The 20,000-nt window shown below is 45.0% G+C and overlaps 1 protein-coding gene across 2 annotated transcripts in view; it reads right to left on the bottom strand.

The window, feature by feature from the left end:
* Positions 1-16,274: 16,274 nt before the first annotated feature.
* The window catches only part of prrc1 (proline-rich coiled-coil 1), a 45,461-nt gene continuing 41,735 nt past the window's right edge, over positions 16,275-20,000 (bottom strand). For both annotated transcript variants that reach the window (XM_063210545.1, XM_063210546.1), the window contains exon 9: positions 16,275-16,740. In XM_063210545.1, coding sequence (XP_063066615.1) covers positions 16,531-16,740 — 210 coding nt within the window. In that variant the 3' untranslated portion in view covers positions 16,275-16,530. The remainder of the gene's footprint in view (positions 16,741-20,000) is intronic.

Raw genomic sequence — 20,000 nt, 5'->3', positions numbered from 1 at the left:
GTCTCTGTCATAATGTTCGCTTTCCCATCTGCAATAAGGGCAATAAAAGGCCCCTAAGAAATACTTTCTTAGAAAGTAAATAGTTCTAAAACACAGAGGGGGAAAAAAGTAATGTTATGAAGCACGATATATCGTTCGGCCTGTAAAAACAGCTACTCACAGGAAGCTTGGTGAGTTTGTTTGAGTGCTTACATCTTCAATCTTCAAGAACTGCCTGTCTGCCTACTGAGTCCGAAAGTTATAGAGGGGATTTGGAAGTACTTTCTCAGGAAGTCAGTGCTGCAGATGCTTCTGCGGCTCAGATCAATTTCTGATGTCTAGTCAGTCAGTCTCGTCAAGCAGAGCAGAGCAGAGGAGAGTGTAAAATAAAAAGCAAGCTGAATTCTAATACGCACGCACGCATGCACGCACGCACAAACACACACACACACACACACACCTGTCCTGCTGGAATGGAGTTGCTTTGATACAGATGGTTAGGTAGGCAAGCAGTGTATTCTCATGGCATCATTTTCTCTCTCCCACTCCTCTTCGCAGAGCACACTCACATTCGTTTTATCTCTTCTTTGTTGTCATTTTTAACTCTACTTTTAACATTGCAGGCACAGGACTTACTGTAGTGTGACTGTTCCATACAGCAGTTAACGTGTAGGCCTATACAGTGGTGTGACTGTGGTGTGACAGGTGTCACTTCTGTGTTCACAAAGTAAAAACTGCTATTTGGTGGACAAAAGCTCTGAATGACTCAGCTAATCTTAATGGTGAGAAATGATGCTGCCTCATGATGAAAGGTAAACAAGCTTCTCAGTGAAATCATCTGTATTGGGGCATGTTTGGAGCGGTGTGAAATTAAGTGTGTAATTACACGTGACAAGAGGTTAGTGTCATCTGGCCATCCATCAGACATATTGCCTGGCAGGAAGCCTCATAATGCTCACAGTCTGTGCACTCTCAGAAATAAAGGTACAGAACTCGTCGCTGTGGCATTTCCCTCAAGGGGAGTACCATTGCGTTGCTTTGGTGGTACTTGAAAAAAGAGGTAACAGATGCACATTGGTCAACATTGCAAGAAACTGAACGCACCTCTTTTTTTGGGGTACCAATCAAGCGACGCAATGGTACTCCCAGTGAGGGTACTGCCACAGCGATGAGTTCTGTACCATTACCTTTACCTTTAGAGTGTGGTTACAGGGCGCTATTCCGACATGTCACTATTCCGACATTGATGTTTCCCACCGAGATATGCCATGTCTGTGGTTTGTGCTACGTTGCCCAGCTTTTATCAGTTAAGGGACAGTGCATGCAGTTAGCTCATGTTTCCCACACGACCACCCCAAGAAAGTTCATGTCACGGACTTCACGGAATAGCAGTAGCATGTTGGATGTCGGATTAGCGGTATGCCGGAATAGCGCGTGGTCCCCCACAGTCCCGCACAATGGAATGCCGTAAAAATTAATTGAAAAGACTTAAAGGGGTATGCCACTATTTTGGGGCTTAATACAGTTAAAATCGTTGGCTGGGGTTTATAAAGGTGGTAAAGTGTCTTATATGTCTCATATGTCGCTAAGCTAGTGAAAGTCAATGGATCCGTGCTACACGGATCCATTGACTTTCACTAGCTTAGCGACATGCTCCCTCTTTTAACTTGTCTTAAAGCAAGACAACGGCTTACATGAAAAATAAGACACTTTACCACCTTTATAAAGTCTGGCCAATGATTTTAACTGTATTAAGCCCCAAAATGTGGCATACGCCTTTAACTACCATAGTAGCCTAATACACTACTACGGCATTACACAGAGTCTTCAGAAATGTGTTATGACAATACAAATGTGGGAAAGAACTGCAGAGGGAGTTACAGACTTGCTGATACGTCATGCACAATGAGATGTTTCACATGCTTTGTTTTGTTTTTGTTTTTTTCTCTCTCTCTTATTTTTACATTTTGATATTTGTATGGTATTAGGTAAATAACATGTTGTGTCTATTGTTAGTTTTAACTTACATTTTTGTTAACCTGTTTTCTTCTCTCTATTTTTCACTTATGACCTAATGGGTCATGTGACTTGTATCTAAGGTTGGGGTGGGGTGGGTGGTTATTGATCACTGACTTTGTAATGCCTTTGTTTCCCAGCTTGGGAATTTGTTCATAAATAAAAAACAGTGAATCACAAAAAAAAGAAATGTGTTATGACTTGGTATTTGCCATTCTGGTAACAGCAAAGGTAAAACCGGGGCCTTGCTTTAAGAGTTTAAGGCATTGGAGAAGGCTGCAGCCAAAGAGAGAAGACCTACAGTATGCACACTGGCTCCAACACCACTGCGGAGTAGCATATTCAGATTCGATGATTTTGCCTGGCTCCACACAGTGGTGGTGCCCTGCATGCCGCAAACAAGCAGCAGGTACAGTAGATTCAACAATGGATTTCAATAAGCGTCTGTGATAAAAAAAAAAATGTTTTACGAGGTTGTATTGAAAAGTATGGAATCTCTATGTTGGAAGAGAGGTGCTTAGCGTTCTCCTCCATTATCTCCTGTGACTGAGGTGCTGTGGCCAGGGGTGCTGCCAGAAATGTTGGGCCCCATGAAAGATTTGAATTTTGCCCCCCCTTAAGGGCCCCTGTCATTGCTGTCAGTGCTTGGGCTCTGAGAATCTGTAGCACCTTTCCTCCGCTTGCGACGCACATGGCTGTGACCACATGCACAGTGCTCAGAGGCGATTCTAGGTCCAGGTGGGGCCCCAAGCGAAAATGCAAAAGAATGAACATTTGCACCAAAATCACCACTACTGTTGTAAAATATGGGCTGCTATTCACTATCTAGGGGCTTGGGGGCCCCAAGCGGCTGATTGCCTTGCCTGGTGGCAAGATGCGCCTCTGACAGTGCTCCACAGGCCACCAATGGGGCTACGCTACCCCCACCCCACATCTGCACATATGCGATGAGGTTTTGTGGTGTGGGCCTGAGTGTACTGTGGCGTCCTATCAAAATGACAAAGAGAGGCCCTACCGTGGCCTAACGGTAGGGCACTCGTTCACTATGCGGCTGACCCGGGTTCGATTCCTAGCTCGATTCCTGGCTCAGGTCCTTTGCAGGTCCTTCACCGTCTCTCTCCCCACTTGATTCCTGTCGCCATCTTCACTGTACATAAATAAAGTCAAAACGACCAAAAACATTTTTTTTAAATGACAAAGAGGGAATGAATTTCTCTCTAATGCCAACAGATGCTGAGTCATGGCAGACTGTGGAAAGGACACCCCTCGGTTCGCTCTCTTCATCGTTGCCTTTCTGTGAAGGTTAAGCTATCCCAATTTGCCACGCTCCCGCTGTGAAAGCTTGTGCCTGAGCTAACGGCACATTAGTGAAATCAGAGGGGTGGGGAAAACTATGGATTCGGTGATCACTCACTTGGTGCAACACCAGGTGTTTGAAAAAGACATGAAGAATTTTGCTTGAATAGTATGTGTGCATTTGAATGGCTTCTCTATACACACAGATGACAATGTGTAGTTTGAATCTTTGTATGGTGCATACATATGAATGCATTGTATTGACAGATGACTCAATACGCAGGTCTGATTTTTTCCTGAAATTTTGCAGATGGGTAAACTCTGTTAACTGACGCTGATCTTCCACTGCATGTACACGTCTTTTTCGACTTAAATAGCCGACTCTGGTGCATTATGTGTTAATTATAAAGTGCATTGTAAGTACATTTGATGACATTTTATTTTGGACCATTGACTTCCATTGCTATGTCGAATATGGCTGTCAAAATAGACATTGCAAAGACCTAGAGAAAAATCCTATGTAGTGTCATATTTACCTGGGGCTTAACAGATAAGCAATTTCATGAAATAAGCTGTTCCTTTAAAGCATGAACAATGTTTTGAGGAGTACAATCAAAAATCATGAACGCAGAGTTCTCTCAATGTTCTCAGTCATGGAATGTTATTGTAACTGTAAAATTCTAGAACTGGACTGAACCTAACACACTCCACAAAGGGTTAACATGCCTCTGCTGAAAACAAGACACCTAACGGGAAAGTGCTACATAAGATCCTCATCTATAGAGCTCTCAGACAGACAGACAAGAGTGAGTGTAAATGCCTGATGGCTGGTTGCCTCTGCACTCGCTCGGCTGGCTGCAAAAGGATTCTGTATCAATGACACTGAGGTGTGGCGGCCGGTGTTTCCGCATGGTTTCTTTCGATTCGCTAAAAGCATCTGTTTCCCAGAACTGTTACATGAGCAATTTCACTGAAACAGAAGACTGTGCTTGTGTAGTACACGCCAGGAAGAAGAAAGAAAAGGCTTTGGTCTGAATAGGACAAAACCATCACAGGACACAACAGCCTACATGCCTTTCAAGATATTGAATAATTAACTCATTGAGGTTGACATGCAGAAATGTAATTAAAAGTACCTCAACAATGATCACAGACAAAAATGGAATCAGTTGGGACCATTTACTTTTCCAATTCCCCATTCCATCTGTATACCATGCAATACGAGTCTTCTTCTATGGTGTTTCGAGACCTTGTCAGGAGCAATCATGGCACAATGGTGCAAAACCAGTGGCTCAGACCGTACCTTTTGTCACCTGAACCTGCCCACAAATACTTGACAAAAGTCCAATTTATGCTCACAAGCCAAATCGTCTGCAAAGTGTCGCAGAGCATTGCAGAAGTCCTCAACACCCTGCACCGTACGACATGGCACCCCACCTCAGTTAGAGACCTACTGTGTGCAGTGCACATTGACAGGGACGGATTGGGATTCCATGGGCCCCTGGGCCAGAAAAAAAGAAGGCCCGGTGGGCCCCGTAGGCCTGTGTAATAATCCGCCCTTGCACATTGCATGTATTTGTTGTGACTTTACAACCCTAGATGCCAGCACCCGCTAACCGCCTTTTCCCAGAAATCCCCCTCTTGCACTCAAGCCTACACATGATTGCCAGCAGTTCTGCCATAAAAACAAAGATAAACTCTGCACTGATTTTATGGGTTTTCCCCCCATGAGTTCCTCATCTACGATCACATTTTTTCCCCTTTTCCTGCCAGTCCTCCATCCATCTAGCTGTGCCGTGTGCACCTATCGAGGAATAATATCTCTACTTGCGCAGCGCTACCCTGCACAGGCACGCGTTGACTATCAGTCACCACAATCACCATCCGTCATACAGTATTTCAGCCTCTCGCGTCGCGGTCCCAAACCTTGGCGGTTGATAGCGAATGTAAACACACTGAATCAAATAGGACGCCTGGCAGATGGCGGCAATGCCCTGCTATGTGACAGAGAGGCAATCACAGGAGGCCACCACACTGTAATACTCCAATATCGGGCCAGCAAGAAAGGGGACCAACAGCTGACAGCTTTGACTGGGCCCGGGACAAAATCATCTGAAAGGGCCCCCCTTACAATACATACAAAATAATCAGGCAGCAATCCTGACACACACGCACACACACGCGCACACACACGTGTACACACACGTGTACACACACGCACACACACACACACACGCGCACACACACGTGTACACACACGTGTACACACACGCACACACACACACATGCGTACACACACGGTACTGGACGGGGGGGGAATATGAAGATACTGTATGCTGAGAGGCAATCTCAGGAGTCCACTAGGGCCTTGTGTTTACCCAAGGGAATGAGAAACCCCAAAGGCTAAGCAGATCTTGGCTCGCACGCACGCACGCACGCACGCACGCACGCACACAGAAATGTCAATGACATGGTGAAATAAGATGACCTTAATTTCATTTTTCAAGGGATTTATTTTAATGGTTTATTTTAATGGTGTATGTTCCATGCTGTTAAATATGTTAAAACAGATTACATACAGTAGGCCCAACATTGGCCTAATTGGCTTGACTGTTCATGAAACTTTGAAGACATTTCATTTTCTATTCAGTAAATGTTGAAACCATTAAATACACAAAATTAGAAAAATTGAGGCCTCAAACCATATGGGTGCTATATCATCTGAGGGCATGAGAAGGCTTACTTGCGACCAATTAATGACATGCAAATGTATAGCGACGTAACACACCCACATGCAAAAATAGGTGTTCGCAATACATAAACAAACACATAGTATTTGTGAGTCACAGCTTGAGTAATTATGCCTACCGCTGGCATAATGGTAATCCCTGCCATGAAGACCCAGTTCCCACTGTGTTGTATTCAAATCCCCGTGTTCACAACACACACTTCTCCAGATGGGGCCCGAGTGGTGTGCAGTCTGGGGATTACACTGAGGGAAAAAGTCTACATTATTAAAAAAAATAGAAAGAGAGAAAGCAAGGAGAGGATAGGAATGGAAAATGGGAAAGAGGAGAGAAGGAAAAGAGGGGAAAAAAACAGGAGAGGAGAGAAGAAAGTGTGTGTTCAAATCCTTGCTCTGACAACTCACACCCCTCCTCATAGGGGAGAGTGGTGTGCAGTCTGTGCTGAGGATCAGGGCCGCTGACAGCTTTGACTGGGCCCAGGACAAAGTAATGTAAAAGGGCTCCCAAGCCAATACCTACAATGCAATGAGGACCCTATTATGCTCCCCCTCTCTCCCTGGGCCCGTGACAAGTGACCTGTTTTCCCCCCCCTGTCGACGTCCCTGCTGAGGATTACAATTAGGAGCCCTTAACATTCTATACCAAAAAAGAGGGGAACGAAGAAAAAAATGAGGAAGGAGAAGAATGAGGAGAGGAGAGGACCGGAGAGGAGAGGAGAGGCGAGGGGAGGAGAGGAGAGGCGAGGACCGGACCGGAGAGGAGAGGAGAGGCGAGTGGAGGAGATAATATGAGAGGAGACACACAGAAGAGAGGAGAGGAGAGGAGAGGACAGGACAGGACAGGACAGGACAGGAGTTGAAAGGAGAGGAGAGGACAGGAGAGGAGAGGGGAGGAAAGGAGATGAGAGGAGACAACAGAAGAGAGGAGAGGACAGGAGAGGAGAGGGGAGGAGAGGAGTTGAAAGGAGAGAAGAGAAGAGTAGAGGAGTGGAAAGGAGAGAAGAGAAGAGTAGAGGAGTGGAAAGGAGAGAACAGAACTGGAGAGGAGAGGATAGAACTGGAGAGGAGAGGAGAGGAGAGAAGAAAAGAAAGTCCCACTGTGTTGTGTTCAAATGTATTCACAACACGCACCCTTCCCTCCATATGGCTTCCTACTGGCGTTGAGTAGTGCGCAGGGTATGATGAGGATTACAGAGAGAAGGAAGCCATTTACATTCTACCTTCCTCTAAAGGCCCAAGGAGACATGGATAGGTGGCAGCTTGCGCCTTGCATCTATGCCTGAGAGACTGCGGGAGGAGAATGACAAGAATGGACAGAAGAGGAGAAGAAAGTAGACAGGAAGAGAGGAGAGGAGAGGAGAGGAGAGGAGAGGAGAGGAGAGGAGAGGAGAAGAGATGGCAGGATAGGAGAGGAGTGGAGTAGAGAGGGGGGAGAGGGGAGAAAAAAAAGAATGAACAGGCATGAATGAAGTGCAGAGGAGAGAGAACAGAGAATTGAAGAAGGAAAAAAAGATCAGAGGGGACTACGGGAAGAAAGGATCGCAGAGAAAAGGGAAGACCAGACCAGAAGGAGAGGAGTGAAGCAGAGAAGGGGGTCAGGCATGCACTGAGAGGAGAGTAGAAGAGGATAAAGGTGTGGAGAAGAAAGAAGATGGGAGAAAGCAGCACAAAGAAGAGAGGAGGAGAGATGAGAGGAAGGAGGAGGAGGAGAGGAGAAGAGGAGAGGGAAGACAAGAGGAGTGAAGCATAGAAGGGGGTCAGGCATGCACTGAGAGGAGAGTAGAAGAGGATAAAGGTGTGGAGAAGAAAGAAGATGAGAGAAAGCAGCACAGAGAATAGAGGAGGAGAGATGAGAGGAAGGAGGAGGAGGAGAGGAGGAGGAGGAGAGGGAAGACAAGAGGAGAGAAAGCAGAGCATGGGGTTCAGTCGTACACTGAGAGGAGAGTCGAAGAGGAAAAAAGGAGAAGTACGGAGAAGAAAGAAGATGGGTGGAAAGCAGCACAGAAAATAGAAGAGCAGAGATGAGAAGAAGAAGAAGGAGGAGGAGGGGGGAGAGGAGAAGGAAGGAGAGGAGAAGAGGAGAAGGAAGACAAGAGGAGTAGTGGAGCAGAGCTGCGGGGTCAGGGCAGGCGTGTACCAAGTCAGCAAGGGAGGAGGGCTGGCTGCCTAGCCAGACGGAGAGCCAGACATGGAGTCCGTGTCTTGGCTTGCGCCTCCTGCACCGCTCCGTGCTCTGAATGCACTGGCAAGTAGGTCTAATCATGTAGTCATCCGGAAACTCATTGAGTGATGATTTACACGAGGAACTGCATAGTTTGAACTACAAGGGGCACAGAAGGGCATGGTGCCCCCCAAATAGAAATAGCAATAATTGAGCAATAAGATCAATCAATTGAGATCAATGAAGATCAATTGAGCCATAAGATTTTGAGCAAAAAGATTTGTTTAGCAGATTATCATGCATACTGTGTCTCATTCAATGTGCTTGAGAGGGAAGAAAGAAATGAGAAAAGAAGGTTACAGTCTATGCTGTATGTCATATACAAAGGTATGCTTCTAGTCTAACGTTATAATGCCAGAATTGGCAGTATTGGCAAGAAGACTAGTGGCATCGTCAGGAGTGCCGTACAGGGGGGTGTGGTGTGACTGAGTCACCAGGGCCCCATGCATATAGGGGGCCCACACACACCGTTCGATTTCTGTAGATTTACTGTATGGCTGAGGGGGGTCCATTGGAGCTGGTAGTGCATACGGCCCACAATTTGCTACTACGCCCCTGGACATCGTCTTTTTACCCTTCCCAAACAGCACATTACTGGTTCACACTCCTACACTGGCAGGGAAGAGGTTCAGCATAGCAAAGTATGCTGATCACACTGTGCAGAAAGATACTGAAGTAAATATTGCAATGCCTTGTGATAGTAGGCTACATGAATTGCAATGCATCCTGATAGAATCGCATTGTGGCATGTGTGTGATGAACATTGAATCATGAACCCTCTCCCAACATCCAACTCAGGCAGGCAGATTCTTGGAGCCCTCCAAGCCCCTAAGAACAGCTCACATAATCACATTCTACTACAGCAATGGCAATTTTGTTTCAAATGTTATTCCTTTGCATTCTGGGGCCCCAGCTAATGCATTCATATGACCATGCTAGGCCTACTGCTTGAATTATCTGTAAAATAAACTTGAATTCAAGAGCAGGTGAAATAGCTCAGTGCTCTATTACCTACCAGGGTAACTTAATCAGTATGTAACGGTTTGCTTATTACCTTTGTAACTCGTTTATCTTGCTTCTTGATTGCTCAAAGTATTGACAAGTAGACAGGAAGGGGGGGGGGAGGGGGTGGGTAATAAAGACACCATAATAAGCAATACAAGTCCTTTTTCCATCAACAATATAATTCGCTTAAATGTGATGCGCATCAAGAAGGTGATGCGATACATGTGATGGAAAAACAGTTAAATCTATTCAGCGCCTGTTTTGTTGCATTAAATTAATTCGCTCGAAATAGGTGGTTCAGGGTTAAGTTGTATTGCATCAGAATCTGATGGAAAAAGGACTACAGTATATTCCATGGTTTGCTTATTACCTTTCTAGTGGTGTCTTTATCCCCCCCCTTCCTGTCTACTGGTCAACACCTTGAGCAATCAAGAAGCTATTTCGATTTCTGCCCAGTGACATACCTAATGGTGAATTATGACTGTGGTCTTGTGCTGTGAGCATGTTTCGGGGCTGGTTTAATATTTTGTTAGCACCATTCTCTGACAGTAATTGTACCCTGAATTATTGGAGAAGGTCCTAGGCAACGTGTGTAGAATCAGCATTCCTTTTGTTTAACACTTTTGCCCCCTTTTAATTGCTTAAACTTTGGGCCTTGAAAATAATGAACAACCCTAGAAAAAAATCCATTGAATTTCTGGTATGGAAAGGGAAATTGTCTTCTTCATGAGTGGAAAGCTTTCTTGTTGTCTGCAAGCATTATTTCACCCTCCTTTTCTTTTCTTTTTTAAAATACAAGACACTTCATGGGTCTGGTTTGTGCAGAACAAAACAACAGAGTCAAAATGTCACAGCTTGCTTTCCATTTTCCGATCAGAATTGAGTCGATGTATTTGTCCACACAGACAGTAACACCACGCAGAATGATGCCTGCAGTTATTTTGCTGTTTCTTCATTCTTCCCATCTTCCTCACTCCCCCCCACACTCTCTCTCTCTCTCACACACACACCTCTCCACTGCTCTCTTCAACAGGCAGACAAGCCATTGGCTGACTGCATCCACAATGCAGCGCTGCCGGGCCTGTTTCCATGGTAATGTTAAGTTCAGGTCTCCCATGCTGTGGCGGAGCCCACTGTCAGTGATGATGCCCCACCACTACCACTACCACCACACCCAGACTGGCCTGTCACAAGCAGAAGAGAAAACTAGGCAATTGCCTTGGCCCCCACAGCTGAAAGGGGACCCCCTGATAGGCTAATGACTGGTTATGCACTTGCACATTGCTGTCGTTTGACAGCAATGACATTGAGAAACTAGACTGCAGAAAATGCTGAAGTGGGCTTGCCTTCCTATACCATTCCACCATACAGTATATGGGTTTCCTATTTGCAAACAATACCTCTCAGCACACTCTTCAACCTCTGATTGTTGGAAACTGCTGTCACTCAAAAAAGGCGCTCACATGGTTGGCTGCTTAGCATCTGCCCCTCCTCACAGCGGGAATGTTTATAAACGGGAAACCTACGTACTGTATATTCAATGGGGACAAAAGTTGCCCAAAATCGACACGCACTGTAATGGGCTGGTCTTTAAGAATTTGAACGGTGTCTATCTCAAAAGGCCTAGTAGCGTTTCCAGGTTTATGAATGAATGAATGAATGAAACTTTATTGTCATTGTACAGGTACAACGAAATTGGTAAAGTGCAGATGCTCACGCTGCTTAAAAATCAACAAACAAAAAAACCCTATATATATATATATAAATAATTAAGATTTTAAAAAGTCAGCTGTGCAAAATTAAGTGTGCAGATTGCTTTTGGATAAAAACTGTCTTTTAGCCTGTTAGTTTTTGTACCCAGAGCCCTGTAACGCCTGCGTGATGGCAGCAGCTCAAACAGTTTATGTCTAGGATGGTAGGGGTCTCTGTTGATGTATGGAAGATAAGCAAGCAATAATAAACATGACTTACGGACTAGTCAGTGGGACTTGTTGGGTCAAGCCCACTTAATGACTGGTTTGTGAATCAAAACCTTCCTAAATTCAATGACTGAAAAATGTAATGATACTGGTATCAAAATATCTGAGGGGAGCCCTCGCCAATAGACTTGGGGGTCCCAAATCTCCCTGTGCCTAGGCCCCCAAAGTACCTTTAAACCGCCCTGCAAAGAGAAATTTTTATATTTCATCCACATCTTCCATTCTGACATATACAGACGCACTCACACACTGTCGCTCAGGCCTTGTGTAAAACGAGATGGGTGTGGACACTTCTCATGACTCAACGTTTAATTGAAAGAGAAGAAAAGATATAGGCCTAGCATTCTCATTTGCTGGGGGAAAAGGAAAAAAAAGTCTTAGTGTAGCTAGAGCCGTCATGAAACGTTCAGCGCAGTAGGGGAGAACATGGTTTCATGGGAATAAAGAGAAATGTTAATATTTCATCCACGTCTTCCATTCCGACATACAGTGCACACGCACTCACATACTCTCTCTGTCGCTCAGGCCTTGTGTAAAACGAGATGCGTGTGGACACTTCTCATGACTCAACGTTTAATTGAGAGAGAAGAGAAGATATAGGCCTAGCATTCTCATTTGCTGGGGGAAAAGGAAAAAAATAGTGAGCGTAGCCAGGGCTGTAATCAGACATTTTCAAATACTGAGGTCAAATACTGCATGTTGTGCTGCATACTGTACATTTAGAATGCTTCAAACACTTCAGTCAAACTCTAAAGTTTGTTCTCATTAATCATTGCCTTGACGATATATGGGGGTGGCGTATACAAACTGAATTTATCATTGTTGATCATATATCGATTTTCATAGATAAATTCTAAATTACTGAAAAAAAATACAGAGGACATGACCTCTGTGTCTTCAATGGTAGTAACGGCCATGAGCGTTGCCAGAGCCGTCATGAAACGCGCAGCACAGCAGGGGAGAACATGGTTTCATGGGATGCCATGGATCACCCATTGCTGAATGCAACTAATAACATGCTGCAGCAAGGGGTTCATTTGAAGCGTTTGCTTCAGCAGGACACAGCTAGGCGTCCAGCAGTTTCAGAGAAGCATCCGGGGGACTTGAAAAGGACAGGGAATGATGTCTCCCCAATTCAATCACTCTCTCCAGCTGTGTCCACAAATGCTATTAAAGAAAGGCACTCAGCTATAGAAACACTCCATATATCGGGCATTATCAATGAGTCTGTTATTATTAGCCTCAGGCACAAATTGAGTCGGAGCCGGCGACTCCATGTCCCATGAAGGAAATGCGCTTTTAAATTAAAATGCATGATCGGACGCCCCTGTAGATTACATTCACTAACCACATCATCCAAATGTATGGGGCACTCTGGGGCAGTCTGCAATGGCGGTTTAGCATGCAGGCCGACATCCGAACAAGCTATTCCACTGCATTACAATTAACCTTACAGTTTTGGGTCTTGCCTAGTTGTTTGAATACATTAAACTGTAAGTGAAAAATATAGCTACATAACAAGAGTTCCTGCTTCATCTCTTCTCATTTCCTCAACATAATAAATTGCTCTGTTAGTCTGGGACCACCTGAGACGCAGTGTGGTCAAACTGGCCATTTCTCCTGAGTTGTAATCCAGAAACAATAATGCATTTCCATTGGCTTGAATTGTAACCTCCATGTGTGGTAACGACACAGAATGCTTTTGCCACATGTTGAGTTTGTGGGCACCTGGTCAAAGTGCTGTATGTGGTGAGTTCTGGGGCCCGATTCACCAAGTCACATGAGCGTGAAGGAGCATACCAGATGAATTGCCCTCTCTGCCCTGTGGTGGCTCCTGCCGTGCCACCACTACCCCACCACCACCATGGCCCTGATGAGGCTGTGTGATCTTCTTCACAGACCCCTTTTCACTCCAGGCTGCGCGCTCAAGTGGAAGGCTCTCCAAATGAACACTCTCAATCCACTTCCTGTCTCTCCAGGCAACTCCACCACCTCTCATCCAGTAATAATTGCCCTTTCAAAAGAGGAGGTCATTATAAAAAGGGAAAAAAAGTGATAGCCACAGAGCAGCTTACGGCTTAGCACCATCACATAGGACTACTGGTACTGTACACATCATGAATAAGCAATGAGACGAAAATGTATGAAACATGAATGTTCTTTGCGTCAATTACGCAATAATTGGTCAGTGTGGCAGAAGGTTGAGCTGTGGACGGCTGTGCCTAATTAGCTGGTCCAGTGCTCTCCCGCTTAACTCCGCTCTGACCCGACAGAACATGCTCATAAGCATGTAGCGAGGCCTGGAGTTGTGACAGCAAGTCTTTCTGGTGACCTTTTCAAAATTAAGCTGACGGCTGCTGACTAGAGGAACTGTAGGAATTCATAATGACCTGCAGGGAAGCCGACAAATAGGTCAAGTTGCCCCAGGCCCAGGGAGAGGGCAAAATTGGGTTCTCATTTCGTTGTACACAATAGTTGGGAGGGGGCCTTTCAGATGACTTTGTCCTGGGCCTGGCCAAAGCTGCTAGCGGCCCTGATGACCTGCATCGAGTGGGCCCTTTGACGTGCGGCAGCCCTTGACGTGCGGCGGCCCTTTGACGGGAGCATTGAGAAGAGCACAGTGAAGTAGAGTTACGGAATACAGACACTTGGGGATGCTAGCCTGCTCAGTAGTGCTTTGAAAGCCATAATCTTTCGAGATCAAAACCCACCGTTCCATCAGAGTACACCTCGGTCCTCAGGCGCATGACTGTGGTTGTTTAAAACAAAAAAAGTCAAAGTGTCAAAGAGTGAAAGTGACCTTTTTTTCAGTCACAACCAGAGGCTAGTGATACATCAACACTATCCCATTAATCCAAAAAAGAAAGGTGTAAAAAAAAAAACCCAATTCAATTCACAGGATGTGGACAATTTCTTTTTTACTCTCCAAATGACAAAAAGGCACATTCTGGAGATACAAATTAACATTTTTGTTTTTATCTTAAAAATGATCACAACAGAAAGCAAAAAAATAGAGCTTGATTAGATTTTTCTTTCACAATATTACATTTCAGTTACAAATCTGAATCTAAAACATATTACACTCTTGAAAACACCAACACAGGTGTTCTTAAAGGATAACTCCCACCAGTTTCAACAAACTGCTGTATTATTCTCGCTACCCGTGAGTTGTTACTACCTGACGGCACGTCATTTCTTTTCAGCCCTTTCCCAGATCTCTTTCAATGTTAATATGTTTTTCAACAAAATGTTAGCAAACCCCAATTTGAATGGCCAAAATATCGGAGAGGGCTTAAAAAAAAGAAACCCACATCTAGGGTAGTGTGAGCATACAACTGCATGTTGAATTTGACAGGAATTCCCCTTTCAGCGTAAATAATTGGACATGGACCCCTCAAACAGCCCTTGATGCACTACTCTCTGTCAGTCTATGATGCAGCCTTCATGGTGTAGAGATGTTGAGCACTACTGTACATACTGTAAATGCACGAGTGCACACTGCACACAAATGCACTTTTGCACACGTTCACAAGCACACACCGGAGATACAGGAATAGAGGATAGGAACTATAGGATAATGCTTTTTAAGCAAAAAATAGGATAAAAGTAGGCCAATGCTTCCCTCATCTTCAGAACAGTACTGTACATAGTTGTGTAACTAATCGCACTGCCATCATTTGATAAGGGAAGCTTGAAAGTCTTCCATGTTCATCGTCCTTCACTTCCATACAGTGACTTTCACACATACATGACAAAGCACATATACTTTGAAGATCACATCCAAGATAGCACACCAAGAGAGCTGACATGAACATTTAAATAATCATTAAGACAGAAAAAGAAAGTGAAGTGTTTTAAGGCTTAAAGTCTGAGCACAGGGTAAAGATCTGTTTGGGATCGGGTCTTTTGCCGCAATAAATCTCTCCCTGTGAGTCTTAGAGAGACAATTAGAGTATTAACCGTTTGAAATGCCACAGCACCGGCTGAGATGCTATAAGTTAATGAGCACCGGTGCAATAAATAAAGCGAATTACATGACAGGATGAACATGTATGACCAGGATGTAGGACATTTTGCTCAGTCTTAGATTTTTAAAAAAAAAATCATACAAACATTTTCAGATGTCTATACCTGAATAATTCCCCGACTCCCCATCATTTCCCAATTCCCCATGCCTTTGTGCTTGCCAATCATTGACTTGACATGGACGAGCTAAAAATAATGCATTTATTCAGTATAACTATTTAAGCTATACTGAACAAAAAAAGGGCAAACTGGCAGTCATTTTGTATTGAGATGAGCTCTGATTGGAGGATGTGGAAGCTGTGCAGTTGTATTTTTCTTTTTATGTGTTGACCTCGCCTATCAAGTACTGACCATGACTTACTCCAATTCAAGTAGTTGCAGACTCAAACAAAGTCTTTAGCAAACATGTCTTCAGGTAAGTCTATGCTGACCGATAAAAGCAATGCAGATTTTCTGGCATGCATACCATGCCATTTTATGTTTATTTTAAAAATGTAGGTTCTTCTGATATATAGTGTATTTTTTAAGCCGACACTGCAATATTTGGTAAATATTTACCATCAATATTCCTTGACAAAAAAAACAGTTGGATTTAGTTCACTATCAATAATACAAAATGTTATGACTCCAGATTGCCACATTTTCTGTGATCATTAATTCTTCTTAACGGCAAGCCAAAAACATGACAGAAAACAAGATAAGGAGCATGAGACCAAAAAAATAAAATAATCAAAGACCAATAGTGTGTCCTTCCAAATGGCACCTTGCTGTTCGGTTGTTCAGGGATCTCTTTTGGCAGGATTCTACTGTACAAGAAGCAACATTCTCCAAGTTATCAGAGGTCCAGAAAAAAATAAAAAAAAGATCATGGAATGTCTCCTCTGTTCAGTGAGTGACCGCACCAATAATAAAAAAATGTTGACACGCTACGTTATCTTTGGTATGCCCTTGGCACTGGGCACACACTCACTCACCCACCCACCCACCCACCCATCAACCAACCGACCAACCAACACACGTACATACTGTAGAGAAAAGGCTTCCGGGATACACTGGGTGGGTGCTTGGCAATAGTACGTACACTGTCACCCCTCCCTCCTCCTTCCTCCACCCACCACTAGGACCTCTCTGGCATGGCAGAGGCCTGTGAGGACTTCTAGGGTGGCTTTCTAGGGTGTAGTCACTTGCGAAGGGCAGGCTGGCACACTGAGGGGCGTCGACTGGAAGGGGAGGGTCATGAGGGGGCGGGGGAAAGACTTTTTTTATTGTGTCCTGGGGGGCAGACGCTGCTTGTACATGCCCGCCAGGGCCTTGGCGGCGCCGAAGATCATCTGTCGACGGGACATGCCTGTGAAGGCCTGGTGCCAGTCTGTACGGCTGACGTGCGGCAGGTTCCTCTCCAGCACCTCGCCCACCGTCACCGACAGCCCCGACCAGCGCAGGTTGTAGTCCGGAGGGGTCAGGGACTGGGCCTGGTGATACAAACACACAAGCACAGATGGAAAAAACACAATCAGACACAGAGTACACAAGAGAGAAACAGAGAAACACGGACACAGACACAGACAAAGACACAGACACGAATGCAGACAGACAGACAGACAAACACACAGTCAATTGGGAGTCCAGACAAATATTCAAGGAGTGCCGCAACAATCTTTAACATTCTGCCGAGCACATAGCGTTGAAGCAGACAGAGGCAGCACATTGCTCTTTTCTCACTAAAACTTTTCACACTCAGGGCGCGCTTGACATTTTAAAACTTCAATCCCCAGCTGATCATCCTGAATTAAAATGAATGTTCCGCCGCCATTTGAATTGTAGGGCAACCGACCTCATCTGTTCAGAAGATAATTTATGGCCATAACATGGAACCATACCGTTTTGCATCCCTAATTAGTGAGTTAAACCATTTGCAAAGATAAAAATGAATGCGAGTCAATGCACAGAGGTGCTCGTGCAAAAAAGCAAATAAAATGAAATAAAAAAGACAAAAAACTCTCAGAAAGTAGTGCAGGAATGCCAATCCATCTTGCTCAAGCACACATTTGAAAAGGTCTCACTTCCACAGCATCATGGTGACACCATTGACAGTTGCCATCAAAGTCATCTAGAAGTTGCCAGCCAAACCCTGAGCCCGAGTTGCGGCGGGTCTTTATTGAAGTGCCACTTCCTCTCTCTCTCTCTTTCTCGCTCTAGTTCTCTCTCTCTCGCTTCCCTCCCTCCTGCTCTCTCCCTCCCTCTCTTTCTTTCTCTTTCTCTCCCTCCGTCCCTCTCTCCATCATCGGAGTGGCGCGGCCTCATTCTCCCTCCTTTGCTCCTTCTCCCTTGACATTTCCAGGTGAGACGAGATCCGCCACCTCTACTGGAGAAAATCTGACTTGACTCTGACTTCAGAGAAGGTTTGCGGAATAAGAAAAAAAAGCTACACATACACATATATGGGTTTGCATGCAGACACACTCACACATGCCGACTAGGAGACACAGACTGAAGCCAGGCTCCCTCTGGTATCTGGTACCCTCCTCTTCACTCTGTGTGTGTGTGTGTGTGCGCGCGTACTACGGTGTTTAACATTTTCAAATTCACCAGCTGGCAGTAAGGAGAGGTCTGGATAACAGACAAGAGGCATGAGACACTGGGGGGTGTGTGTGTGTGAGAGAGTGTGAGTGAGTGAGTGAGTGAGCGAGCGTGCGTGCGTGCGAGAGACGTGAACAGGTTTTTAATTGCTCCAGACACTGAACAGCTTGGCAGACTCTCATAAAAAAGTAAATAAATAAATGTAAAAAATGGCAGGTGAAGGCAGCATAGAGTAAAGAGGTGACACAGCACTTCAAATTCAAATACCAAGATCTGACTTGCAATTACTCCCAGCGCTACACAACTGCCAGCGTACGTACGGAACACCTGTGAGTGCCTCCGGCAGGATGGTGTCTCATCAATCTGAAGTCGCAGTCACAGACATATACACACAGTTTTGGCATGCACACACGCACGTAAGCACGCACGCACGCACACACACATACCTCTGACTCCCTCTTCACACACACACACATACCTCTGACTCCCTCTTCACACACACACACACCTCTGACTCCCTCTTCACACACACACATACCTCTGACTCCCTCTTCACACACACACATACCTCTGACTCCCTCTTCACACACACACATACCTCTGACTCCCTCTTCACACACACACACACACACACACACACACACACACACACACACACACACACACACACACACACACACACACACACACACACACACACACACACACACACACACACACAACACACACACAACACACACACACACACACACACACACACACACACACACACACACACACACACACACACACACACACCTCTTCATTCACACATACACCTTTGACTCCCTCTTCATACCTCCCCTCTAAGTTCACCAATTATCAGAGTCTCTAAAGCGCCTGTGCCTCTCAGCTATGCCCCTAGGGCTCACACCTTCAATGCATAACTGCCGTAAGATCATTGCGCGTGTGTGTGACTTAGTACTACTGTGTTTAACATTTTCAAATTCAGCTATGCCCCTAGGCTCACACCTTCAATGCATGATTCCCATCAAGCGGAACTCTGCCTAAAGATCATAATTGAATGGCTGGATGGGTGTGTCAGCTGTCGTGGTGGTTACGACCTAAGTGCCACCGAGAAGCCTTGGAGGGAGTTACTTAAGATGACGCGCAAACATTGTCTCTTCGTTGTCATCCTTTATTCGGTATCCAGAAGTTAAAATGGAATACAAAACAACAAATGTTAAAACCTAAAACCTTCACCACAGTGCACTACCAGTGAGTGTTTAGGTGCAATAGGGCGTAAAAAGAGCTACAATGTTTCGTACTGAGCAAGCGGTCAACAGAAAAAATAGTGCTCTCCCATACCTAGCCCCTCTCCCAGCCAGTCTACAGGTGCCCAGGTGCCTTTTTGGGGCGCCACACATGGTGGCAGACGTTACCCTAAGTTTCCCCTTGTGGGATCAATAAACATAAGTCTAAGTCTAAGTCTAAGTCTAAATACTAATCCAATAGCTACCCTATCCTCACGTGACCCACCATGGTGAACGTCAAAATAAAAACTATTACAAAAAACCCCCACACACAACCCAAGGCATATAACTGCTAAAGCTGTGAACTACCGGGTACGCGATGCAAAGTTCACAAAGCATTACCCCTACATATTTCATTGAGAAGCGTATTTGTGTGCTGTGGAGCAGTGTTTCTCAACAGGGGTGCTGCGGGCCCCCTTCAGGGGTGCCGCGGAAACGTGGCTGATAAATAAAATGATGGAATATAATACATATTTGTCTAAATTGATAAGTTAATGCTAATCAGTGGAATCTTTCATCTGCCATTTACGCACAATTAAGAAAATATTGGTCGCCCCAGTCAGCTGCAACTTCGAACGTAGGTAGTGTGACGTTTCCAAATGTGTTACTTTTCTAAGCTTGTGTGGTATCGGATGCGATGCCATGTTACGGCTTGTTGGTTTGGGGTGCCTTGAAAATGTTCATGAATTGAAAGGGTGCCTCGCCTTAAAAAAGGTTGAGAAACACTGGCATAGAGCACCCGTGCCATATACATGGGGACCTGGGTTAAGAGTCCGGCCTGCGCCAGTGTCATTTCTCGGCCCTGCCCCAATCTCTCTCTTCCCACTCACTTTCTCGTCACATCTTCACTGCCATGTCAA

The sequence above is a fragment of the Engraulis encrasicolus genome, chromosome 11 (assembly GCF_034702125.1).
Source record: "Engraulis encrasicolus isolate BLACKSEA-1 chromosome 11, IST_EnEncr_1.0, whole genome shotgun sequence".
Taxonomy (NCBI): domain Eukaryota; kingdom Metazoa; phylum Chordata; class Actinopteri; order Clupeiformes; family Engraulidae; genus Engraulis; species Engraulis encrasicolus.
The sequence above is the reverse complement of the archived record's forward strand: the minus strand, read 5'-3'. Positions and strand labels throughout refer to the sequence as shown.